Consider the following 26,622-nt stretch of genomic DNA (forward strand, 5'->3'; position numbering starts at 1 on the left):
TGAAGCCTGGCTAGTGGGAGGTGCCCCTGCCCTTGGCAGGGGATTTGTAACTAGATGATCTTCAAGGTCCCTTCCAACCCAAACCATTCAAATCTATGAACTTGCAGAAAAGGAAATCATTAAACATTCTTCTAGCAAACCTTAGCTCATAAGGCTTTTGCCACAACCAGCTAAGGACATTTTAACCTGGGAATACAACACATTGGTTGAAACAACAGCTCTGATAACCTCCTCCTTCAAAGCATTTCAAGTAATCAATAGGTCTTGGGGCAGGCCAGAAACAGCGTCAAGGAAATTGCTCTGGAAGTCGGTTCTGCGCTTGCGCTGGCGGCAGGCAAGCCGCGCTGCTCTCCTCCAGCAGCAGAGCGTGCTCTGGCACACAGCCTGCTCCCAACACGGGAAAACCTGCTCCTCAACATCCCTGCGAGCGCAGCAGAATGCCAGCACGCAGCAAAACTAATCTCCTGAGCTGTCACAACACACGCGGCGCGCCGAGAGGCAGCCCGGCCTGGGAATTTGCTTCTTTAAACATCTTGGGCTCGCAGCTTCAGCTGCCTCTTCACAGAGTGCTTCTCTGCTCCTTTGTTGAAGAGCTGCAGTCATTAGCCAGGGATTCAGATGCTCTTCTGCCCAAGCCAGGTAGGTTCTAAAATCCAGCCCCAGTGCTAAAACTCCAGGCTGTCACAGAATCACAGAGTATCTCTGGTTGGAAGAGACCTCCAAGCTCATCCAGCCCAACCCTCGACCCAGCACTGAAGGGTCAACACTAAGCCATGTCCCTAACCACCAGGCCCACAGGCTGACACTTGAAGGTGTCCAGAGAAGGGCAACAAGGCTGGGGAGAGGCCTTCAGCACAAGCCCTATGAGGAGAGGCTGAGGGAGCTGGGGTTGTTTAGCCTGGAGAAGAGGAGGCTCAGGGGAGACCTTGCTCTCTCCAACTCCCTGAAGGGAGGTTGTAGCCAGGAAGGGGTTGGTCTCTTCTCCCAGGCAACCAACACCAGAACAAGAGGACACAGTCTCAAGCTGTGCCAGGGGAAGTTTAGGCTGGAGCTGAGGAGAAAGTTCTTCCCAGAGAGAGTCATTCGTCATTGGAATGTGCTGCGCAGGGAGGTGGTGGAGTCCCCATCCCTGGAGGTGTTCAAGAGGGGATTGGATGTGGCACTTGGAGCCATGGTCTAGTCATGGGGTCTGTGGTGACAGGTTGGACTCGATGATCTTTGAGGTCTCTTCTAACCTTTGTGATACTGTGATACTGTTTGAACAGCCCCAGGGATGGTGACCCCACCACTGCCCTGGACAGCCCATTCCAATGTTTGAGAACCCCTTCAGTGAAGAAATGTAGATGCATAGGATGGTTTGGGTTGGAAGGGATCTTGAAGATCAGCCAGCTCCAACCGCCCCGCCATGGGCAGGGATACCTCCCACTAGGGCAGGTTGCTCAAGGGCTGATTGAGCACAGCACATCTTTATCATGCACATCACATTTTATCATGTGATGTAGAAAAGGGATTTCTGATGTTACTGTCAGCAAGACCAGATGGAGAACCTGAGCTATAAGGAGATCATTCTTACTTCAATAATGAGGTGGACATGAACTCTGTCTCTTACACAAGCACTTCACCACAAGTGTAGTTTACAAGCCCTTTTAAAACATCATCATCTGCCTTCCATAACCACCTACAAGCACAGCAGGCTGCATGTGTTCTTACTCACTGCATTTATCTATGGATCTTGTCTCTATTAACCAAGATAAAATCTATTTGTAATCCAGCCTTCAAGTTTTAAACTCAGGAATCCCAAAGGCAAGAATCCAGTGGTGGGATTCAGACCACACAACAGGAGCCCCCAAAACTACAGAGTGTTAGGGGCTGGAAGGGACCTCTGGAGTCCAACCCCCCTGCCAAAGCAGGGTCACCTAGGGCAGGTCACACAGGAACACATCCAGATGGGTCTTGAAAGTGTCCAGAGAAGGAGACTCCACAACCTCTCTGGGCAGCCTGCTCCAGTGCTCTGGGACCCCCACAATGCAGAAGTTCCTCCTCATGGTGAGGTGGAACCTCCTGTGCTGGAGTTTATATCCATTGCTCCTTGTCCTATTCCAGGGTGCAGCTGAGCAGAGCCTGTCCCTGTCCCCTTCCAAGCAACTTTCTCCTCATCTTCAGGTGGAACCTCCTGGGGTCCAGTTTGTGTCCATTGTCCCTTGTCACAGGACATCACTGACAACAGCCTAGCCCCTTCTTCTTGACACCTCTGATATTTGTAGACACTGATTAGATCTCCTCTCAGCCTTTTCCTCTCCAGGCTGAACAGCCCCAGGGCTCTCAGCCTTTCCTCATCAGACAGATGTTTCAATCCTTTCATCATCCTCACAGCCTCCACTGGACTCTCTCCAGTGTATCCCTGTCCCTCTTGGTCTGGGGAGCCCAGAACTGGACACAATACCCCAAACGCCTGCTTTCAGCACACTGCAGCTCCTTCAGCCCCCTGAATTTCCCTTTTCTCACAGGGATGACACTTCAAATCCTGCTGCAGGCATCCTCTAACAACCAGTCCTCATTTCCACAGGAATAGCTCATTTTCAGGTAATTGCAGTTTGCTGTTCTAGTAACCAACTATGAAGTCACGCTCTGGTTACGGATGAGATATGAAAGGGCTTGAGTGAAGAACACAAAGCCAGCCTCTCTGCCTTTGTTCCCCAGCAAAGAGGAGATAAAAGCACGACTCCAAACCAGCCGCTGTAAGAGGATACCTGCTGCTTCCCCTCAATGGCAGCCACGCTGAATCAAGGGAATCCACAACCTGCCCTACCCTCCTGCAACTTTAAAATGTGGGGCAATTGTCGCTCCTGGAAACAGATTTGAGAAGGGTGAGTCAGCCTCCTGACGGCAGGCAGGAAACACGGGGGCCTGCCTGGGAGAGAAAGCAGAGAGAGAGAGAGAGAGAGAGAGAGGCACCGACGGGTGCCACGCTGCCAAACTTCAGGCTTTAGACAAAGGCAGAAAGGCAAACCCAAAAGCAGCCTCCTCTGAGCGCTTGGTTAACAACCAAGCCACCCCAAATCACTTTTCATTTCTCAAGGAAACACGTGCCAAATTTCAGCGGGGAGGGGGGAAAGGAAAAGTGAGTTATTACTTTTTTAATAGCTGCCCTCAAAAAATGTCTCAGCAGAACTGGTGAATGATCCAGGATTCCTTCCACAGAAGTATGCAGAGCAGTTAGTTTTCTTCCTGCCAAAATTAACTGAAAGCAGGAACTCTGCCTAGACCAGCTCTGATTCAGTACCCTGTCAAAGTCATCTCTCCATCAAGATTATCTCCTGGAAAGATCTGTCCAGGACAACCTCCTGCAGCAGCAGCAGTCCCAGCAGGTTGTTCTCAGGGCTGATGGCAGCAGTGGATTCCCAAGTCAGGTCAGGAAATCCAAAGTTAATGTACAGTCATCTCTGAAGGGAAGCAACAGGAACCCTTTCTTTCCTTGGCCCTCCCTTGCCAGATCTGAGCTAAGTCCCTGTAGATGACCTCCAGACAGAAAACCACCAGCTGCACAAGGTGTGACGTGCTGCAGAACAGCTCTGTCAAAGAGACACCAATCCTGGGGACAAACAAAGCACCACTTAAGGTTTCTTGGACCTGGAATAATAGCACCAAAAAAGGATCAAAGTATCCTGAACACACCAATGTATGTTTGGAAGAAACCAGAAGAGCTAAAGAGACCTGATTATTGCCAGACATAGCCAGCAAAAAACAACTGCTTTTAACCTTTAAAAATAGATCCTGGTCCATCCTAGCTACAGACTGCCAGGGAAAAACACTCCAGCTTCTCTTCTGGGTGAAACACTCCGGCTTCCCTTCTGGGTGAAACACTCCGGCTTCCCTTCTGGGTGAAACACTCCGGCTTCCCTTCTAGGTGAAACACTCCGGCTTCCCTTCTGGGTGAAACACTCCGGCTTCCCTTCTGGGTGAAACACTCCGGCTTCCCTTCTAGGTGAAACACTCCGGCTTCTCTTCTGGGTGAAACACTCCGGCTTCTCTTCTGGGTGAAACACTCCGGCTTCCCTTCTAGGTGAAACACTCCGGCTTCCCTTCTGGGTGAAACACTCCGGCTTCCCTTCTGGGTGAAACACTCCGGCTTCCCTTCTGGGTGCAACACTCCGGCTTCTCAGCTGGGTGAAACACTCCGGCTTCCCTTCTAGGTGAAACACTCCGGCTTCCTTTCTGGGTGAAACACTCCGGCTTCCCTTCTAGGTGAAACACTCCGGCTTCTCAGCTGGGTGAAACACTCCGGCTTCCCTTCAGGGTGAAACACTCCGGCTTCCCTTCTGGGTGAAACACTCCGGCTTCCCTTCTGGGTGAAACACTCCGGCTTCTCTTCTGGGTGAAACACTCCGGCTTCCCTTCTAGGTGAAACACTCCGGCTTCTCAGCTGGGTGAAACACTCCGGCTTCCCTTCTGGGTGAAACACTCCGGCTTCTCAGCTGGGTGCAACACTCCGGCTTCCCTTCTGGGTGCAACACTCCGGCTTCCCTTCTGGGTGAAACACTCCGGCTTCTCTTCTGGGTGCAACACTCAGGCTTCCCTTCTGGGTGGAAACTGACCTACTGAAATAGAGCGCTGGGGCCAGCCCATTTCAACTAGGCCACCAGCTGGAAAGGCTGGACCAGATGATCCCTGGGGTCCCTTCCCACCTGGCACAGTGAGATTCTGTGAAAGGATACACGCAGAGGTCTAGTGAAGGCTGTTCCTGTCCTACCAAATAGCACATGAATCTACAAAGGGATTTAACCAGCATTCCCCCCCTCTATTCCCCACACAGGTGGAAGGGGAAAATCACACATCAAATTACAGGTATGCCAATAAAAACAGCAAGCAACTCACTGCCAGAGAACCCAGCCAACCCCAGGTTACCCCAGCAACCCCAAAGGCTGCTCTGCCACGTTCAGGAAGGAACAACCACGATGAAAATTCATGAGGTCTGGGCAGAGGGTTAGCACCTTTGTGTCAGAGCCGATTCCAGCTCTGACCTAAATGTGCAGGTGAGCAGCAGGGAGCTGGTTGGCACTCACAATGTGTCCTGCATAATACTAATGCACCTTGGTCTGTTTGTAAGGGAAACAACGCTTCTCACATCTGCGGAAATAAATAGGGGGTGGGGTGGGGTTTCTTCCCCCCTCCTTCAAAGGAGTCGTTGAACCTGAAGTTAAAGGCATCAGAAACCTCAGTCAAACATCTGAAGCGTGTGTGTGAAGAGATCAAGAGGTAACAAGTCGTTACCATATTTTGCAGACGACAGGCGAGCAGCAAAGGGGCTCAGCCCACAGGCACACACCACAAAGAGCTGCAGCCCAGCTCTTCCCTCTCACAGCAAAGCTTGCTTTCCCTCAGACTCAGGCTGGTAGGTGTGGAAAGGTGAATAAGACAAGCTGGGGGAGGAGTGATCTCCACCTCACACTCTCCCCACGGAATTACTCACTGCCCATCACCTCCTGCACCTCGGGAGCTCTCGGCGCAAGGCAGGCCGGGATGTGCCTGCATTCTTGGCACGCTTTCAAGCTGCTGAGAACTCGCCACCCAAGGAACTTTGGTTTGTGTATGTCACACACTCTGAAGTATTTAACAACACACAGCAATGGCAAAACACCCTACTGAGGGGAGGTACAAACCAGACCTACTGCACAGAAGCAGAAAAGGATCACCCAAAGCACAGCGCAAATCCAAAGGTTTTGCTGCTCTGAAGAGAGGTCACTGAGTCCTACAGACAAGTGGGGTTAGGACATCCTCTTCCCCTTAACTTTTTCTGTCTAACCACATCCAGAAAAGAGATTTAAGAGATCTCCTGCTGGGCTGGACGCCTAAATTGAAAGAAATGATGTTTAAATGCCATGGGAAAGCAACACCACCACGACAACTCAGTGTCCTTCAGGCTGGTGCAGTATTGATTTCAGCCCCTGAGCAGCAGGTTCTCTAACTCCCAGTCTCCAGCTGGTATTTACAGTGGGTATTTAACCCAGGCCAAGTGACTGCCTGATTCACACCACAGCTTCATTTCTGGGACAGGCCACAGTGATGGATTTACTTCAGTCGTTTTTATCATGATGTCTGACACCAGATCTTTGCTGGCAAGATCTGGTGTCAGAGATCTGCTGAGAAACATCTTCATCTTTTCCATGATTCATTTCAGCCTGCTACAGCGTAGCTGAGAAGGACAGGACTACTTCCACCCCCAGAACCACCTACCTCTCCCCTGGAGCTACCAGCTCTGGGTGTTTCAAGACAGCCCTGGGCTTCTTTTAATTCTTCCCTGCAACTAAATAACCCAACATGATCCTTAAAAATATCTCTGTTTACATGAATCCCTGAGCCCAACCCTCAGCTGGTATTATCTTGACCTATGCCCCTCTGTCCTCAGCCCTGAACTTCGTACAGCTGAGAATAAATAACTAACCTGGAAGCAAAAAAACCCAACATCACCTTGGCTACAAACCCATGGGCCAGAGAAGAATGAAAAACAAGTAACCTGGGAGGGAAAAGAACCATCTTGGCTACAAACCCATGGCCTATCTACAGAGCAAACAGTCGACTCAGCAACAACAGCAACACTCTACTACTGCTGCCCCTGCTCCCCACGCCACCTGCGAAGTCAGCCAGGGCTGGGGTTGGTGTTGAACTCGGGAGCAGATGGAGCTGCCAGCTGCCCTGGCCACTGCCTTTTCAAGACAGGGGTACTCCCAGGGAACAGTGGGACTGGAGCTCCGGGAAGCGGCAGGAAATGCTTTCTCAGCAAAGGGCCACAGTGACAGAGCTCGATGCTGGGAAAGATTAAAGTCATCGAGGCCTTGAGGGTGAAGTACAAAGCCAGCTCTTTGACACAGCTTTCCCACAATTAAACTTCCACCAATGCAAAGAGGACAGGAGGAGGGTGGGTGTGAGAATCTGAGAGCCCAAAGAGCCTCTGGTTTCTTAAAAGAGGGAAGCCTTGGGTGAAGGACCAGCCCCTGCGAGAAGTCCTGCAGCAGCCGCCCCAAACTTCCACCTCCTCCAACCAGGCCAGGCTCCAGCCAAATGATTCCGAGCACCACCAGGCCATGCTGCAGAAGAGCTGCAGCTGAAGGCTGCCAGCAGCAATCAGGCAGCTGCTGAAGGAGAGTGGAGGGGCAGAGTTCACCGCTACAGCGAGGAACAGCTTGTTCGGTCTGGAAGAAAAATTGCTTCCAAGCCTTTGGCCAAAACTTGTGTCATACTGCTAAAGTAAACAGCTTCTGCCAGCTATCTGCAGATCATCTAAGTGAGTGTTTTGCAACTGTCACCTCAGAGCATATGAAGTCTTTGAAAAACACCATTTCAGTTCAAGACTCGGGGAGGCTGGGATGTCTTGACATCCCTGCACTGCAGATGGAAAAATGAGGTAAGAAGAGGCCAAGAGCTTCGCCCAAGGTCGTTCAATGAATCACCCGGGGAGCAGGCTGAGGAACTTGATCTCCTGGCTCCTGGGAGGCCCAAGCTTCTCAAAATACTGAGAAAGCAACATTTGAAGGCAGTTTCCCATCAACAACTGCAGCACTTTCATGAAAGGATCTACTATACCACCACCAAAACTCAACCTCAAGTACTGTCTGCAAGCCTGGGGAGTGAGAGGCCATGTAAAATGCAAGCACTGCTGCTTCCAAGCATGCTGCTACATCTTCACTTGAGGAGGAAATAAAGCAACTTTTTCTTTTTGCCTTTAAAGCACTACCAAAGAATTTATTTGGAATAAACACTTAATACAATTTTAAAGCCTTTGTTCTTAACACTGAAGCTCAGAAGGTGATGCAGGATGGCAACTGAGCCTGTCTACACACAGCAGATGACTAACTACACTGAAATCATGTTGAGCCCTGGACCTTTTTCAGAAGAAAAACTGAAGAGAAAACCAAAAAAGCCCCAGCTCAGATTCACCCCCAGGTTGTCTCAGTCTGGCAGAGCTGGAAATGCTTTTTTTAACCAGAAGCTGCCGTGGCAAAGGAACAGGCAGAATTGATCTGGCCTTTGTGTTCTAGAAAAGCAACACACCTTATCTTAGGAAAACCCAAACCTGGCACTACTTTTCTGCTGACACCTCTCATTTGTCAACCCCACACATGCCCCATGGACTTCACCCTTGGCTGCTCCTTACCTCAGGCTCCCCGGGGCTGCTCTCCCTGCCCCCGCGGGCAGCGAGCCCCTGCCCCTGCGCTCGGCCCTGCCCAACGGTGCCTGAGCTCCTCGCCTCCCGCGCCAGGCCCCGCTCCTAGCCTGACACAACGTGCTGTCTGCTGCAGTTCCTGAGTCGGAGCCGATCTGAAACGGTGCATCCCTGCTGCTAAAGCAATGGAATTGTTCTGGGGCTGGGAGTGGGGAAGGAAGGCATGCCAAGATACACAGCCAATAAACAATGCTGCCGAAGTGAAACTGGGAACGTGCAAAGCTTAATATAGACCTTCCATTTATGGCAGATAACACTCTGCAAGTCCAGGGCTTCTAAAAATGGTCACCACTGCCCCAAGAGCACAGGGAGAGAGCAACCCTCATTCTCCATCAGAAACAAGTCCATTAATTAAGTGTGGCCTTATGCTTTTGACAGCCTTGGAAAGCAACACCAGAGAAGAAGAGGAAGAAATCATTTTGGAGGGTTTGGGGTTTTTTTTGCCTCCAATATCCTTCTCTAGATCAACTCCAGCACCTGGGAGATGCAGAGGAGCACTGTGTCAAGAGCAGAGCAGGGGCTGTGAGTCTCATATGAAGGACTACTTAAAATGGAAGGCCTGGGAAAAAAAAAATCTAAGAGAGTCATTTCTGTGATCTCAGGCAGCATACATTATAAAAGAGAAGAAGACATTTGATGAGTTGCATGCTAAGGATTAATTTGCCATTTAAAAATGCAGGGAACAGATGGATCTCTTGGCTAGGACTATATTTGGGAATTACTTCATTTTCTGCCCACATGCAAATAAAAATACAGCTAAAAGCAGAATTTTCTGTGCCATTTCACATGGGTTAAAAAAAAAAACAACCACCAACCACCAAAACCCAAAACTCCTTAAAGTCACAGAAATACAAATAAAAAGACAATCTTTGTATGAAAAAGGTAAAATGTCACGGCCTGGTGTGTGTGTTTTATCATGGTGGTGAGGAAAGTGTGCCTTTATGTTTGTCAAGAGTGACTCCAACCTCAGAAATTAAGAACAAAACCAACCAAAAGCAGCATATGATAGAGTGGGATTTGTGTTTGCCTCTTAAGAGAAAAGGCAACTTACTGCTGTTTAATTCAGCAGGATTTGCTACTATGTAGTGATTAAACCTCCACAAGGTCAGAAGTCCAGAGACTCCCCCAAAAAATCCCGGGGTAGTTCCATCACACTAGCCAGGGATAATAAAGCAAGTCTGAGGGCTTGGGTATTTGTGGGGAAAACACAGAAGTAGAGGAAAATGCAAAAGAAGAATGCTTGATGTCCTCAAGCTTCGCTGCCCTTCCATCCCTGAGCCCCACAGCACACGGCAGCATGCAGTCAGCAAGGCTGGGAAAGGAGAAGCAGCATGAACTAGGGACAGAAGAGAAGTCCTCCAAGGAATTGCAACGGGCAAAGCCTACGTGCACCACCTGCGTGCTTCCCTTAGGGGATTTAGTGCCTGCGGAGAGACTCTGAAAGCCCCAACCCACGGCAGCGAGGTGCAGTCTGTAAGGCGCAGGTACAGCATTAATTAAACATCTTCCGTCGTTCACACATCGTTTCTAGGAGTTACAGGGAAACTGCATAGTGATAAGCAAAACCAACACAAACTCCTTCTGACATCACAGCTAGATAGCTATCTATTTGTCTCCTCTATCAACACACCAAGCTGCTCCTCACCTCCCTCCACCTCCAAACACACACACACAGAGCACACCCACAAGCCAACATTTACCCAGCAGAGCCCCGACCGGTGCGGGACGGCTTCGGTGCGTCCCCAGCCTCTGCAGCAGGCACAAACTCAGCTCCCAGTGCCTTGGGAAAGCCAAGAGGAATAGAAAACTTGCACTAACCCGACAGCTTCCTTTCTGCGACTATTCATCCTTCACAATCCAGACAACAGGACATAGCAGGCAGTAAACAAACCTCCAAGGGAGGGACTAACTTCAAAGCCACGGGGTAAATCTGACATAATTTGAGGGTTTGAGATCTTGCAGCAAGCTCTTACCCAACGAGGTGTCAGATGATCCAAGGAGGTCAAACCTGTAGCAGCTGGAATAAGTAGGGCACTTTGCATCTCCCTGTCAGCCCAGCCCGGCACCATTTGTCCGTGGCGCTGCTCAGCCCTGGGAATCCACTTTCAGGAGGACAACAGGGAGAACAGGGCCTCTCTTTCACAGCTTAATCGTGACAGAAAGGCTTTCTGCTCTTGAACAGATGAAAGAGAAGGAATCACTTGGATGCCCTTACTGCCAGGGAATGTGCCTTAATTATTCCCCTGATTCCCTAAAGGGTTGGAGGAAGTTGTCCTATTTTCCCCCAGGTACAGGAACAGTGAAGTTTTCTGGGCATCTATGGAGACTATTAAGGCAGCTGTGGAAGAAGCGAGGAGACATCCCTGAAAACCACTTTCCTCTGGTGGAAAGAATTCTCCAAAAGGTACTTTTGCTGCCATGCTACATTTCTGAGTGTCTCCTAGCCAAAACCATTGCTTTGAGCTAAATAAAGCAACTCCACTGTGAACCTCAGGCCCTTTCCAGAGACAAGCACTTGAAAAGCTCCATGTTTCAGGTCTCCTGGCTGGAAGGAGAGGTGTCTCTGTCTGAAACCCAGCAAGCGTAGGGAAACAGAAGAACAGGACCTAACTTTGTGACAGGATCCCTCCAAGAAGGAAGGGTTCACAGAGAAGGCTTTTTTCTTAATGCCACGTGAACCAAAAGGGTTGGGTTTGGTCTTGGGTTAGGCACTGGGTAAGTAACCACCCAAGGTTCTCACAGGAAGTGCTGCTTCTGGTGAGGCCACACCTTGAGTCCTGGGTTAAGTTTCACAGCCCTCACTCCAAGGACATTTGAGGGGGTGAAGTAGGTCCAGAGAAGGGCAACAAAGCTGGTGAAGGTCTGAGAACAGATCTGGAGAATGGAATGGAATGGAATGGAATGGAATGGAATGGAATGGAGTGGAGTGGAGTGGAGTGGAGTGGAGTGGAGTGGAGTGGAGTGGAGTGGAGTGGAGTGGAGTGGAATGGAATGGAATGGAATGGAATGGAATGGAATAGAATAGAATAGAATAGAATAGAATAGACCAGACCAGACCAGACCAGACCAGACCAGACCAGACCAGACCAGGTTGGAAGAGCAGCTGAGGGAACTGGGGGTGTTTAATCTGGAGAGAAGGAACCAGAGGGGAGACCCTCTGGCTCTCTACAACTCCCTGAAAGGAGGTTGGAGCCAGGTGGGGCTTGGTCTCTTCTCCCAGGGAACAAGTGACAAGATGAGAGGAAATGTCCTCAAGCTGCACCAGGGGAGGTTTAGGCCAGGTATAGTGAGAAACTTCTTCACTGAAAGGCTGCTGAAACACTGGACTAGGCTGCCCAAGGAGGTGGTTGAATCCCCATCCTTAGAGGCGTTTAGAAAGTGAAGTGACTTGGTGCTGCAAGACATGGTTTAGCACCAGCTTCCCTTCAAGCTCTGCAAAAATTCCAGTTACACCCTGGCACATACAAATTGTTTCTCCTCCACACCACCACCGCCCTTCCCTCTCCCCGAGCCTGTGATTTTCCACTCATGGCTGTGCAGCACTACCAGCTGACCATAAAGATCTGCAGAGGGACATCTAATCATCTGCTTAAGGAGCTTTCCCACTTAAAACCTTGATGCCATCATTAGTGCTTTTGGCACTTGTGACATTGCAGATGAGCTACACTGGATGACAAACCTCAGTGCATAGGTTATATGGTTAATTCAACAAGCAAAGACTTAAGGATGGTGTTATTCCCCGCCCCCCGTAAAGTTTATTTACCATGAATTCACATCCCTGTGACCTCAGCTCAAGCACACCACCTCCTACCTAAAGCTGGTTTTAAGGTTAATATATCTGCTTAGGTTTTAAGGGGAAGGTTCTCCTTCTAAAGGTGTTACTGTGTCACATCCACACCCCAGGCAGAGCCAGAAATATCTTCGGGGGGAGGGGGGGAACCAAATTGCTGTCTTTGCAAGTCTTTAAGATGTGAAGGGCTGCTCTGTCTGGGCTTTAATGGAAACACATACGACTGCAGAGCAGCGGTGGGGGGATTCTTCCTTTGATCCTCCTAATGAGCGGTACTTTTCCGGAAGCCTTCAGCACAGCCTGGCTCTGTTGCCACGCACCCCTCCCCGTGAATATTCATTAGAAATTATTCAGCTGCCCATTATTCCAAAGGTCCTCCCGACAGGAATCCTCTCCCCCCACCACCTTTTGGTGCCTGTAATGTATGTGTCTCCATCGGAGCTGTCTAGACTCCCAGCACCATCACCGCAGACGAGCAGGCACTTCTGAACCGCAAGCCCTCTCATCTCTTTCAGCTGTGATTCATACCCGAGCTGTTATTTTCTTTGAAAAGGGGGAATCTGGACCTTTCACGCCGAGGGAGGCATCCAACCCTCAGCACTCTGTTTCCACAAGTTTCCCTGGTTTGTTTGGCTTTTTTTTTGGGGGGGGGGGGAGGGAAGGGTATTTGATTTCCCCTCATTATTCTGGCATACAGCAGGAAGAGAGCAGGAGGCAGATTTCTTCCTGCCTTCGGGATCCCTCAGACTAAGCCTGGCTTCTGAGGAGTAACACGGGCAGCTTCAACTTCCCTGACCTCAGCTAATTCTTTCCTTCCCTCAGCCTACTCAAGATGATTAAGCAAAACACTTGGAAGGAAATCAAAGCCTTAAAAACGCAATTAGAAGTGACCATTTTGTTAATGCGAGCGTTCACAACCCCAAAAGTCAAACCCGAGACCTTCCTCCGGCTGCACCACGCTTGTGGGAAGAAAATCCATTTTTAGCAGCTCTCACAGGCTTTTAACAAACAGCCCAAAGCAGCAAAGCTTCGGAGAACAACATCTCCCCCAGCCTCTGGCACAAGCAACGCCTTCCACGGGGCTCAGGTTTTCCCCACGCTGTTCCTGGAAAAGGAGCTGAGGACGAACTGAACTTGCCAAACCTCACACCAGAGACTGGCTCCTGCAGCTGGCCACTGGTGACTTAAAGAAGGTCTTCCTCACCCACCAGAGGTCTTATAAGGCAAGTCCACACCAGGGTCTGGGTTTACCTGCCAGAAATCCTCCTATTTGCTAACATAGCCTCTGACCTAAATGCATGAAGCTTTTACTGGCATGAAAAAAAAAAAAGAGAGAAGAAGGGAGAGAAAGAAGAAGGGAGGGAAAGGAGAAGGGAGGGAAAGGAGAAGGGAGGGAAAGAAGAAGGGAGGGAAAGAAGAAGGGAGGGAAAGAAGAAGGGAGGGAAAGAAGAAGGGAGGGAAAGAAGAAGGGAGGGAAAGAAGAAGGGAGGGAAAGAAGAAGGGAGGGAAAGAAGAAGGGAGGGAAAGAAGAAGGGAGGGAAAGGGAAAGAAGAAGGGAGGGAAAGGGAAAGAAGAAGGGAGGGAAAGGGAAAGAAGAAGGGAGGGAAAGGGAAAGAAGAAGGGAGGGAAAGGGAAAGAAGAAGGGAGGGAAAGGGAAAGAAGAAGGGAGGGAAAGGGAAAGAAGAAGGGAGAGAAAGGGAAAGAAGAAGGGAGAGAAAGGGAAAGAAGAAGGGAGGGAAAGGGAAAGAAGAAGGGAGAGAAAGGGAAAGAAGAAGGGAGAGAAAGGGAAAGAAGAAGGGAGGGAAAGGGAAAGAAGAAGGGAGGGAAAGGGAAAGAAGAAGGGAGAGAAAGGGAAAGAAGAAGGGAGAGAAAGGGAAAGAAGAAGGGAGAGAAAGGGAAAGAAGAAGGGAGGGAAAGGGAAAGAAGAAGGGAGGGAAAGGGAAAGAAGAAGGGAGAGAAAGGGAAAGAAGGGAGAGAAAGGGAAAGAAGAAGGGAGGGAAAGGGAAAGAAGAAGGGAGAGAAAGGGAAAGAAGAAGGGAGAGAAAGGGAAAGAAGAAGGGAGAGAAAGGGAAAGAAGAAGGGAGAGAAAGGGAAAGAAGAAGGGAGAGAAAAGGAAAGGGAGAGAAAAGGAAAGGGAGGGAGAGAAAAAGGGGGGAGAAAAGGGGGGAGAAAAGGGAAAAAAAAAAGAGAGAGAAAGAAAAAGGGAAAGAGAAAGGGAAAGAAAAAGAAAAAGAGAGGAAAAAAGGCTATAATCTATTGAGCAGAATGCAGAACAATGAAGTAATTTAAGATGATCGAAATAATAAAACAAGAGGTTATTTTTCCAGGACTCCTTTTCCATTCCATCTATTTCCACCCCAATATGATAAACCTTCAGAACTCCCTCACTGATATTAATCTGGAGAGAGAGAGAGAAATTTTTCTCTGCCTGAAGGGGGTGGGGGGAGGGGAAATGCAATCAAATACACTTTGAAAAAGCAGCAGCAAAGGTTCAGGGTCCTGCCACAGAAGGAAGACTGACAGACCAGGTGTAGGTGAACACCTAGCTGTACACCTTCAGGAAGAGGTCTAACTGCTGTCATTTAGAGCCAGCAATTCCCAGCTCCCATGAAATGTCCACTCTGGGGGGCGACTCCGAAACAAAACCACGCACCAAAGACCAAAGGGGTCACTCGACCACGTCTTAAAGGATTTCATGTTGGTTGGGCTCTCCCAGAAACTTAAACATCCCTTCCGTTCTGCAGCTGCGTCCTAACCGCTTCCCCTCGGGGCTGGCTCCCGAGTCTCCCCTTATAGGGGTTGTTTTGGGGGCTCATTCATAGTATCATAGAATCAGTCATGGTTGGAAGGGACCACAAGGCTCAGCCAGTTCCAACCCCCCTGCCATGGGCAGGGACACCCCACACTGGATCAGCCTGGCCAGAGCCTCAGCCAGCCTGGCTGCAAACACCTCCAGGGCTGGGGCCTCAACCACCTCCCTGCACAACCCATTCCAGGGCTTCACCACTCTCATGGGGAAGAACTTCCTCCTCCTCTCCAGCCTCAATCTCCCCACCTCCAGCTTCATTCCATTCCCCCTAGTCCTAGCACTGCCTGAGATCCTGAGCAGTCCCTCCCCAGCCTTTCTGGAGCCCCCTGCAGATCCTGGAAGGCCACAATGAGGTCACCTCAGAGCCTTCTCTTCTCCAGACTGAACAGCCCCAACTCCTTCAGTCTGTGCTCACAGCAGAGCAGCTCCAGCCCTCTGCTCATCCTCCTGGCCCTGCTCTGGACACCTTCCAGCCCCTCCAGATCCCTCTTGCCATAGGGGCTCCAGAACTGGAGGCAGGACTCCAGGTGGGGTCTCCCCAGAGCTGAGCAGAGGGGGAGAATCACCTCCCTTGCCCTGCTGGCCACACTTCTCCTGCTGCAGCCCAGGCTCTGCTTGGCTTTCTGGGCTGCAAGTGCACACTGAGAGCTCCTGGGGAGCTTCTCCTCCCCCAGCACCCCCAAGGCTCTCTCCTCAGGGCTGCTTTCCAGCCAGTCCCTGCCCAGCCTGCATTTGTGCCTGGGATTGCCTCCAGCCAGCTGCAGGACCCTGCCCTTGCTCTTACTGAACTTCATTCCTCCCCCGGGTCAGCAGCTGCTGCTGTCTGGCGCGGGCAGAGCGCTGGGCGCTGAGAGGAGGTTTGCGATAGGAGCTGCGGCCCCGCACCGCGCGGGGGGGAGCCCGCGTGCCTCCCTCCCTCCCTGCGCGCTGCGCCCTGGCGCTTCCCCGCGCGCTGTGAGCAAGCAGCACTCACCCCGCGCGCACGCGGCCCCGGCGCTGCCTGCCGCCGGAGGTTATTTTAAAAACCCAGGGATTTTTTTTTTCCCCCCCCTGGTAGAAAGCGGAGGTATTTTTACCCGCCGGGGTGGCCCCGCCCTGAGGGCGGCGCGGCGGCGGCGGGCCCGGCCGGTTCCCGCCGGTTCAGACCGGTTCTCAGGCACAAACAACCCGCCCTCCCCTCTGCCGGCTCGGGCGGCTGCCGGCCGGGGGCTGCGCGCGGTGCTGTCCGCGCGGTGCTGTCCGCGCGGTGCTGTCCGCGCGGTGCTGTCCGCGCGGTGCTGTCCGCGCGGTGCTGTCCGCGCGGTGCTGTCCGCGCGGTGCTGTCCGCGCGGGCGGCGAGGCGCGCGCCCGCCCGCTTGTCCCGTACGCACCCCGAGGGAGAGCGCTCCGCGGCGAGCAGCCGGCCCGCCCCTCGCCCTCACACCGAGCCGGGAGGGGGGGGAGGAGGGGATCTGCACCCCCAACACAGGCACCAAGGCGAGGAACCGAACCAGCCGCCTTTCCCTTACACACACCCGGCCGGGGCCTCCCAGCTCCCGGCTCACAAAGGCGAGGGACCCGTCCGTCCGTCCTTCCCTCTCTCACAGCGGGGCTGAGGCGGCCCCGAGCCAGCCGCCATGGCAGCCGCCGGGCCGGGCCGCGCTGCCGCCGCCGCCAGCAGAGGCGACCTAAAGCGGCGGATTTTCAGGGCGAGATAAAAATCTCTTATGCAAGGCACATTTTTAATCGCTTACTCTAGAGTATACAGATGAGGTAATGCGAGCCGGCGGCCTCCCCGCAGCCGCTCTGTCAGCAGCTCGGCGGCGGCGGCGGCGGGGCCCGGGCGGAGAGCGCGGCCTGGCCTGGCCTCCCGCCGGGCTGAAGGGCACCGGCGGCTGCCGCTGCTGCCCGGCCCCGGGGGACGCAGACAGCGTTTGCTCGCCAGCTGCCAGGAGGGCCGAGATCCCGGAGCCACACATTGGCTTTCCTTCTCTCTTTTATTCTTTTTAACCCTCCAGAAGGCTCCGTTTCTGCCTAAACACGAGTGTGTGCGTGTGAGTGTGTGTGTGCGCGCGCGTGCGTGTGTCTGTGTGTGTGGGCAGGTCGTCTCTTCCCATTGCTGGTGGACAAGAAGCTCCCCAGGAGCTCTCAGTGTGCACTTGCAGCCCAGAAAGCCAAGCAGAGCCTGGGCTGCAGCAGGAGAAGTGTGGCCAGCAGGGCAAGGGAGGTGATTCTCCCCCTCTGCTCAGCTCTGGGGAGACCCCACCTGGAGTCCTGCCTCCAGTTCTGGAGCCCCTATGGCAAGAGGGATGTGGAGGTGCTGGAAGGTGTCCAGAGCAGGGCCAGGAGGATGAGCAGAGGGCTGGAGCTGCTCTGCTGTGAGCACAGACTGAAGGAGTTGGGGCTGTTCAGTCTGGAGAAGAGAAGGCTCTGAGGTGACCTCATTGTGGCCTTCCAGGATCTGAAGGGGGCTCCAGGAAGGCTGGGGAGGGACTGCTCAGGATCTCAGGCAGTGCTAGGACTAGGGGGAATGGAATGAAGCTGGAGGTGGGGAGATTGAGGCTGGAGGGGAGGAGGAAGTTCTTCCCCATGAGAGTGGTGAAGCCCTGGACTGGGTTGTGCAGGGAGGTGGTTGAGGCCCCAGCCCTGGAGGTGTTTGCAGCCAGGCTGGATGAGGCTGTGGCCAGGCTGCTCTAGTGTGGGGTGTCCCTGCCCATGGCAGGGGGGTTGGAACTGGCTGAGCCTTGTGGTCCCTTCCAACCCTGACTGATTCTATGATACTATTCTGAGAAGGTATAAAATGAAGGTTTGCTCTCTGTATTTTAATCTGTTCTGCACACACACACACGCAAGAGGAAAAAAAATAATCGCCTCTCCTCTCTTCAAAGCTCTCTGGAAAAAAAAACATGCCTGCCTGTGTTCAATTTCAAGAAACTCGATACACTCCCAAGGGTGAAAAAAAATCCTAAAACCCACGTCGAAGAGGATGGTGTAGGTTATATTTAGATGAGAAGCAGCAGCACAGGCTGACAGGAGCAGAAACACGAGAGAGAACAAAGTGAAAACCCTCGACAGTTGGTAACAAAAACCTGAGAATATCTGAGGTGGATTTTTTGTTGGGTTCCCCCCCCCCCCTTTTAAAATTTTCCTGTCCCTAATTTACATTTCCCTGCACAGATAGAAACATCAAAGCAGCACACAGCCTTGGATCACAGAATCGTCAGGGTTGGAAGGGACCTCGAGCATCAGCCGGTTCCAACCCCCCCCCCCCCGCCTGCCACGGGCAGGGACGCTTCACGCTGCATCGGGTTGCTCAGAGCCACATGGGAACAAAAGGTAAGAGGAGGTGGTTCGCCTGACTCTTGGAGGGTTTACTGTTGCCCTGGTGCTAATCCATTCCTGGTTTATGCTGGGTTCAATTTTATTATATTCTTTCTTAAATCTTTCTTACCGCACAACCAGGAGCATGCTGACCCTGTCATCCTACCAGAGGATCATAGTATCACAGTATCAGTCAGGGTTGGAAGGGACCACAAGGATCATCTAGTTCCAACCTCCCTGCCATGGGCAGGGACACCTCACACTAGATCAGGCTGCCCAGAGCCTCAGCCAGCCTGGCCTTAAACACCTCCAGGGCTGGGGCCTCGACCACCTCCCTGGACAACCTATTCCAGGGTTTCACCACTCTCATGGTGAAGAACTTCCTCCTCACATCTAACCTGAATCTCCCCACCTCCAGCTTCATTCCATTCCCCCTAGTCCTATCACTACCTGAGATCCTGAGAAGTCCTTCCCCAGCCTTCCTGTAGGGCCCCTTCAGATCCTGGAAGGCCACAATGAGGTCACCTCAGAGCCTTCTCTTCTCCAGACTGAACAGCCCCAACTCCTTCAGTCTGTCCTCACAGCAAAGCAGCTCCAGCCCTCTGATCATCCTTGTGGCCCTTCTCTGGACACCTTCCAGCACCTCCACATCCCTCTTGTAATAGTAAAAAACCTCCAGGTGATCTCTAGGGTGTGAAATTGATGGGGAATCATTTAACACCAGCAAGGGCCGTCTCCCCGGCTGTTAAATAATACAAGCCAGGACTGCTACATTTAACCTCCTTCTTGCTGATTTTTCAGCTGTCCCCAGCAGAGGCACCTCTCAGACCGCTCAAAAGCCCTGCCTCCCGTTCTAAGTGATTCATTGCTTGCTGGCAGACAAAACCGAGCGGGAAAGACGAGAGGAAGACAATGGTAGGGGGGGAAGGGTCTGTGTTATGTAATGAAACGAAATGACATTCACTTGTTTCTACTTTCACTTCGGTTGTTTAAACAAGGCTAAGAAAGTCCCCGGCAGAACAAAACACACTGCAGCCTTCCACCCGAGGTTGCAGGGAGCCTGGTGGTTTGGTTTTTTCCCATGATTAAAATTCTCTTGGCAGTGCTTTTCATCAGTTTATTTCAATATTAAGACACAGAAATTAACACAGAGGTGTTCCCTTCCAACTGCAACTCGCTGCTCCAGAATTTCATCACAGAGCCATCTGAAATGAAACCCAGTCTCTTAATTACTTTATCAAAGCCTTGCTCGCTTGTCATTAAGCCCTCCCAGGACAACTGTCACAGCTCGCCTAAAGTCCCTTTTCAGACAAACTTCTTTCCATCACTTTAATTCCACACCACAGCAACGATGAGGCACCCTTAAAGCCTGCTGGAAAATGAAGTCGCTTCAGGTCTCAGGCTGAAGATTTCAGTTCTCTTTTACATGACAAGTCAGAAGAAAGTCTTCCTCTAGTAAATCCTCCAGCATCAGACAACCGAGAAAGCACTCTCTAAATTAGAGAAGGCGGCAGAAGGAACTCTGAGGTCACTCCTCTGTAAATTTACACACACACAAGGTTCACACTTTCATATTCTGGACATCAAACACTGCGAGCAAGATTCTGTAAACAACTTTCAATCCCATCTCAACAGGCTACTTCTGCCACGTGCCCGGTTTTAAGAGCACAAGGTCCCCGCTGCTCGGTGCCATGCGGTTCAGGACGTGGCTGCAGCAAGGCTTTAAAACTAATCACTAACACATGGAATGCTGAGGACCACGCCAGGCCTTTTGACATCACCAAACTGAGCTGAGAAGCACAACACCTCCACAAGCAGCCCAGAAAAGATCCTCTGCTACCAAAAAGAAAATAAGGGTGGTTGCCTTTTTTGTTTTAAAGTTTCCAGGAGGTAGGGAAGGGCATAAACAAAATCTGGTTTGCTTCCTGTAGGATCACACAGCTTCTAGGAGCATTCAGCTTCTTCCATGACACAGTACAGAAAGTATGTTTGCTAATGTATCATTTGTGGTACACGTTTGAGTCAACAGAACAGAGAAAACAAAGCTGCTGCTGCTGCAGCTGCTAAACCCAAGTATCATTTGTGAGGTTCTTTATGCTTTCAAGGTGATACAACAACCCCAGTGACCCTTTTCCATGAGGTAGGTGGGGAATGAGCCAACCTCACGTTAAGACATGCAAAGGCCTCAAATCCACCAAGTCCTGCTCAGCTCCTCACCATCTGAGGACGCAGCTCCCACCAAAGCACTCCCAGCCAGCAGCTCCCCCACTGCAGCCCAGGGGCAGCTCCTGCGAGGCCGAACACCGCCAGGAACAGCCTGCTCCGCAGAACAGGGCTTGTTTTCACCCTGTGCTTTTTGGTCTTATCTTCTCAATTACTGCTGTGCAGCTCCCACTACAAATCCCCTGCCTGTGCAGGCCTTCAAAGACACCTTTAAAGCATATCTTAGCCGAGATCCAATGCAACAAATTCCAAACAAAGGACTTTTTTCATGTTCTGGAAGCAATCTGCAGAGCATCTTTCCTCGCATTACTGCCCGAGAACATCACCTCCATTTAACAAATGTCACATTTACTTCACACACCTCTGAAGACCACCAGGAACAAAGCCCAAACTTCACCACCTTTCTGGGCATTTTTCACCTGAAGGACATGCACAAAACTTTCACAGCTGTGACTTCCCCAAGGCTCCAGCATTCGTCCCCGAACACTCACAGGAGCATCTCTCAGTGAACACAACTTGGTTCTGCCTTTTCCACCCTGCCAAGCTGAGACAAGCAGAACAAGCCTGGAGTGACAGAGTTCTCCAAAACATACAACTGCTGAAGAATTCAGTGTCACAAAGACCTTCATTAATTTCACAGCATCACAATATTGGCCATTTCCACTTAGGATTTCAAGTTTGCTAAAATCCCCTGAAAAATGCCATGGAGACCGCAAGGAATCCTTCAGTCAGTAACAACCTGTCCTTAGCTGTTCCAATCCCACTACAGGAATGAGTAATTTGCTAAACCAAGCCAGGAATGACCCAGAATTTATTACCCAGAGCATGGGGATGCAAATAAATTTCTGCCTGCTCTGTGACAAAAACTGAACAGAAATTCCACTTGTGCTTTAGAAGGCTTCAAGGCCAGGTGGGGTTTTGCTTTCCCGAGTAAAAGACACAGCTACATGTTTGTCAAGACCTAATTCATCACCTCGAAACACGTGAAACTCCTTCCTGATCCTTCCAAACGCAATACACTCTCCCCACCAGATTCCATCCCTCGCTCTCCTGCACTCCAGTTTGCTGCATTCATAACTCCACATTGCAGGGCTTCTTTTCCCCTGCTCTCAGAGCATCGTCTGCTTCTTTTCCATTACTACAACTGGAAACTGCCAAGAAAACGCAGCGGCTGCTTATCTCCTGATTCCATCCCCGAGCTCTGCTCCCCTGGGATCAGGCTCAGCCCTCTCAGATGCACAGCAGTGTTTCATCCTGTCTCCACAGCCCCACAATGACATTTTCTACAGATTACGACTTTCTTGGCCTGCCTCCTGGCCATTCTGCAACGAGCAAAGGAGCACCACAAGAGCACTTCAGTCTGGTTTGGGGATTTTTCCTTTTTCAAACCTCAAATGTAAGGAAGCCTCTTTTTCCGCTCCTCTTCTCTAGGGTTTCTTGGTTTGGTGTTGCTGGGAGTTGGTTTCTTTTTTGGAGACCTTTGGAAAGCTCACCCCTTTTTTTTTCAAAGCTGTAATAAGTGTGAAAATCTCTGACAAAGGGTTGTCATTATCTAAGTGTGAAGATCTCATTGAGAAAGAGGTGTTAGGAATAAATAAACAACCCTTTAAAGAACCTGAAAATCATCTCTGATACTCTAGAGGTGCCTCTCTCTCTCTCTCTCTCTCCACCAGTCAAGACTGGACCTGGATTTCTAAACCCAGGAGGAGAAAACAATAATTAGAAGCAGCAAATAAATCTTTCCACAGTTCTTCAGACATGGAGGGGTGGGGAACTCAGAAGAGGAGAAACTGATTTCCTCATCTTCCCTTCTGCACATGCACCCAGTGTTATCCCACCTGACCTTTCCAGAAGGTCCAACGTGCACTCAGGGAAGATTTCACGAGAGCAATCAACCATCACCTCGATCAGAGATCACCAGTGGTAGGACTCCACTCACAGTCAGAACTGAGCACTATTTATTGCACCTCTTTACTCAAGGAACACTTTAAATCTTGGGAATGTCTCCAGCTCTGCAGAGCCTGCTGAAGACCAGAGCTCTTCACCTCTGTTTCTTGGTTCCCACATGAATTTACTCATGAAAAGCCAAATGCAATCCTTTCAACATGAATTTTCAGGCAATCAGAAGAAACCCAGCAACCAGCTTGAACCTTCTGGATTTTTTTCCCCCTGTCTGTAGTTTCTAAAGCCTGTGGCCATTCAGGACCCAGGACCATGGGCACCTCCCCAGGAAATGCTCCCAAGTTTACCATTTCTGCTGCAAGGCAACAGGGGGAAAAAAATTGGCAAGGCAACACGGCAACCCTTTAAATGTTAGTGCTGATGGGGAATGAGAGGAAATGGAACAGGACCACTCGTCACTCCCAAAGTATCTGAGTGTGTCCTGTAGATAGCAGTTGACCTTAAAATCTACTCTCATTCCCTCACTTGAGCAAATAGAGTTGCCCCATGCCCCATGCACATGGGTGGCAGCTGGGGTGCAACGAGACCTCGTGGCTGTTCATCCTGCTTTGCCCAGCCCGACAGAACACTGCCCAGATCCACCACAGGGAGTAAAGAACAACAGCACCAACGTTCACCTCCGATCCATCTTGTGCCAACTCAGACTCTCCACATTTCACAGCACTCTGCTACACCGACGACTCAGTTACCAAGCGCCCTGCACTTCCACAGCCCAGGCTCCCAGCTCCTCGCCGTGCCTCAGGAAACAACTCCCAAAGCCCGCTCCGCGCGGTGGCTCCGGGTCAGGCGAGGATTCACAGAGGCCTTACCTGTCACTGCTGGTACTGCTGCTGCTGCTGATGGAGTCACTGCTGGAAGATCTGCTCCGGGACCCGCTGCCGCTGGGGGAGCGGGTGGGCCTGGACGCCTGGCTGGCCAACCGCTGCGGGGACTGGGTCCTGGACTGGGACGAATGCGGCGACCGACTCCTGCTGTGCTGGTAATTCCTCTCCGGCCTTCTGCCTCGTACCTCCCGTGTAATCTCATCCCTGTAGATATCCCTGTGTACCACGCTGGGCAATGTAAACTGCTCCCGGGCCCTAGGTTCGTAACGGGGGTCATGAGCATCAAAACGGTTTGGACTTCGGCTCCGAGAAGTGTAATAGAGCCCATGTTGTAAGGTCCGCTCTCGAGGGTCTCTATAGTAATCCTGATCGTAATGTCTCGTCCGATCAAATCCTCCCGTCCCCCGCTCATGGTGTCCATAGGCACTATGTTCATAAGCACGCTCCCTGTTATCTGAAGCCCTGCATGTGGGAAGGGGGGAAAAACACGGCATCAGAACGGGGCAAGCGCGACTGGAAGCCCAAAAAAAGAAAGAAACCCCAAAAGAGAAACAAACCCCAAACGAAAAAATAACCCCACCCCCCACCCCCCCCCAAAAAAAAACACAACCAAACAAACTCATGCAAAACATTCACGTCAGCACCGAACTCCTCCTTGCCACCGCTTCTCCACTAAACAGCAACGACCTGATCAAGCCAACACTGACACTTAAAAACAGGTTACTCGACTCCAGAGTTATATTGGTGTACAAGAAAGCTGAGCAATCTATGGGTTTTTTTTTTTTGGGGGGGGGGTTTCTCATCACAATATCAGGCTTTCATGACCAGCATCTTGCCTGCACAGGAAAAGAAAATATAGATATAGATATATAGATATTTATATGAAACTGCTTTCCAGTGCAGAATCCTCATCTGAGTTGTGTTTGGGGGGGTTTTGCTTTTTTGTGTTTCATTTCAATTCAGTAAGCAAGACCAAAAACTTTGTATTCACAGACATCGTAATTAATTTGTTGGGGTTTTTGGGTGTTGGGTTTTGGTTTGGTTTGGTTTGGTTTTTTTTTTATGCCTCCATTTTTGCTTAAGAGCTTCACAGTTTATTGTTTGATCTTTCTTTCTTCCCAGGGGTTTGGTAATCGGTGAAGCTCCTCCGATTATCCTTCGGCAAAAATGGCACCGCCAATGGGGGCTGAAGCCATGAAAGCCTCCGTGCAAAGCATGACCCAGAGGTAAGAAGCTGCTTTCAAAAGGGGTAGCAGAACCCACGAGAGATAGACCCAGAAATTGAGGGGGCTTCTCGTTGCTGTTCTAAAATATTTCACCCTCTTAGAGGGAATTTGGCTGTCAGCAGGCTGCTAGGCTCAGTTCTCACCACTAAAGGAACATTTTGCTTACTCAGGTCAGGATGGTTAAGCTGCAAGAGCGCAGCCCCCCAAGAGACACTAAGACCCTACACAAGGAGCATAAACGGAATTTCTCAGCTGCTCTGCTCTCTGCAATCTCTGAATTTCACTCTCTACAGAATCTCAGTCTTCCCTTTCAAGTAGCTAAGGTCCATTTCCTTCCAGTCCTTCAAATATTTTGGATGTCAGTTAAGACAGGCTCTGTGCCCCGAGGAAGTCAGTTCCATCTCTCAAATAAAGAGACAGCAGAACTGGCAGATGAAGCTAAGAGACCATCGGAAACCGTTTCATGCTTTAATTCAGACCCGTACCAGCTCGGTACCTGTCTGGGTTCTCTCTGCAAAATGGCAGCTGGGGAAGGAAGGATCCTACTGAATGGTTAACAAAAAAAAAAAAACCCTGGCAAAATTCTAACTGTGTCAGGGTAGCCAAAGTTAATTTCAAAATGTAATTATCCAGCTTATGAAGGACATTTCAACCTTTCTTCTTTCAGCCTTCTCTCTCGGATTCTTCCCTCAGAATCAATTATTAGTCACTTCAATCCCCTGAATCCTAATAACCCAATTCTGCCTTGCACTTCCTCCTCCTCTGCTGCATCACAGGGCTGGTTTCTATTTCAAATGGCAGAAGTATCTCAGGTCTCTTTATAAACCCAAAATGAGATTTCTGAATCTTTTCTGGTTTTTTTTTCCCCCCCTCGATTAGCATCTCAGGAATTTCCTTCCCTTCCCTCCGCAATGAATCACTCGATCCACAACCCTTGAAATAGATGCATCCTCTGCTCTTAAATGATAGCTCATTTTCAAGCTTTCTACAAGAGCTAGCTCCTGTTTCACCTGCTTTTTTTCACCACCCCCCCCTCAAATTACATATAAGAAACCACCTCAGCAGCGCCACAGAATGTCATTAACTTCTCTATCTGCTCAGAATTCATTGTTGCCTTTCTCTGTTCATTATTTCTCTCTCGCAACAATGGTGTTTTGAAAGCTATTTCAGGACCTGGCACAGAAACATCTCTCTCTCTCTCTCTCTCTCTCTCTCTCTCTTTCTTTCATTATTTTTTTTCCCCCCCTTTTGAAGGACCAAGATCAACAATTTCATAAACGATTGCATTTAGCATCCTACAAAAAGTGTTAATCAGTGAGAGCTGATTTAATGAGGGAAGAGAACAAGCAGTATTTTCTAGAGGGTTACTGCTATATAGCTGACATAAAAGAACAAAGTCCTCATCCGTGAGAAGGACACAGAAGACAGACAGAGGAGCTAGCAGAGCTGAAAATCTAAGGGCTACAGTGCTTTTTTTTTTGTTGTTGTTGGATTTATCTATTAGTACTAAAGGACTACTGGAGTTAGTGGAAAGAGAAGGGTTGACTCGGGTTAGGAGAGGGGCTAATATACACAGGGCAGGACATACCAACCTTTTCCAAGTGTGGAAACACGACCTATATTCCCAATTAAATCTAGGGAGAGAATTGTGAACATAACTTCCCCAATTTTGGCCCCTCTTACAGGGGTAATCCACCTTCTTAATGGGCAAAGGGTGTCAAATGATATTTTTAGATGAACCAACAAGAAAAAAAAAAAAAAAAAAAAAGAGAAAAAAAGCAACCAAAAAAAAGTGGAAAAAAAAGCAAAAAAAAAAAAGGAAAAAAGAAGAAGGAAAAAATGTGAAAAAATCTGAGTGAGAAGATCAAAAATATTTTAAAAAGAAAAAAATAGATCTCAAAAATGTTGAAAAATGTTTCAAAAAAAGGAAAAATTAAAAAAAAAAACCAAGAAAAAAAGAAGAAGATTATTCAAAATTCCACTGGAAGGAAGCAGTCCCAAGACTGAAAAGCGTAACTCTGAAACCCCCAGGACTTCGTTCTTGCGACAGATCCGTTACTTTTAATCTCCAGCCCTACGTCTGAATGGAGCAGCTGGCAGCAGGTGACCCAGGGCAAGGCAGGGCAGGGCAGGGCAGGGCAGGGCAGGGCAGGAGGGCTCTGATCGCTGCCGGCCAGCAGGCATCCTCTAGCCGCCTTTGTAAGCATCCAGCCCCCGGCACTGTTCGCTGGCGTTATCCACGAACTGGTGTCGTTACGCACCACGTC

General features: G+C 50.3%; 1 protein-coding gene across 3 annotated transcripts in view; it reads right to left on the bottom strand.

Moving 5' to 3' along the window:
* The window catches only part of SPEN (spen family transcriptional repressor), a 93,601-nt gene that overhangs the window by 38,445 nt on the left and 28,534 nt on the right, over positions 1-26,622 (bottom strand). For all 3 annotated transcript variants that reach the window (XM_068162748.1, XM_068162747.1, XM_068162746.1), the window contains exon 3: positions 23,115-23,591. In XM_068162748.1, coding sequence (XP_068018849.1) covers positions 23,115-23,591 — 477 coding nt within the window. The remainder of the gene's footprint in view (positions 1-23,114; positions 23,592-26,622) is intronic.

Source organism: Melanerpes formicivorus, unplaced genomic scaffold (assembly GCF_026170545.1).
Source record: "Melanerpes formicivorus ecotype bairdi unplaced genomic scaffold, bMelFor1.0.p_v2 SCAF_67, whole genome shotgun sequence".
NCBI classification, from domain to species: domain Eukaryota; kingdom Metazoa; phylum Chordata; class Aves; order Piciformes; family Picidae; genus Melanerpes; species Melanerpes formicivorus.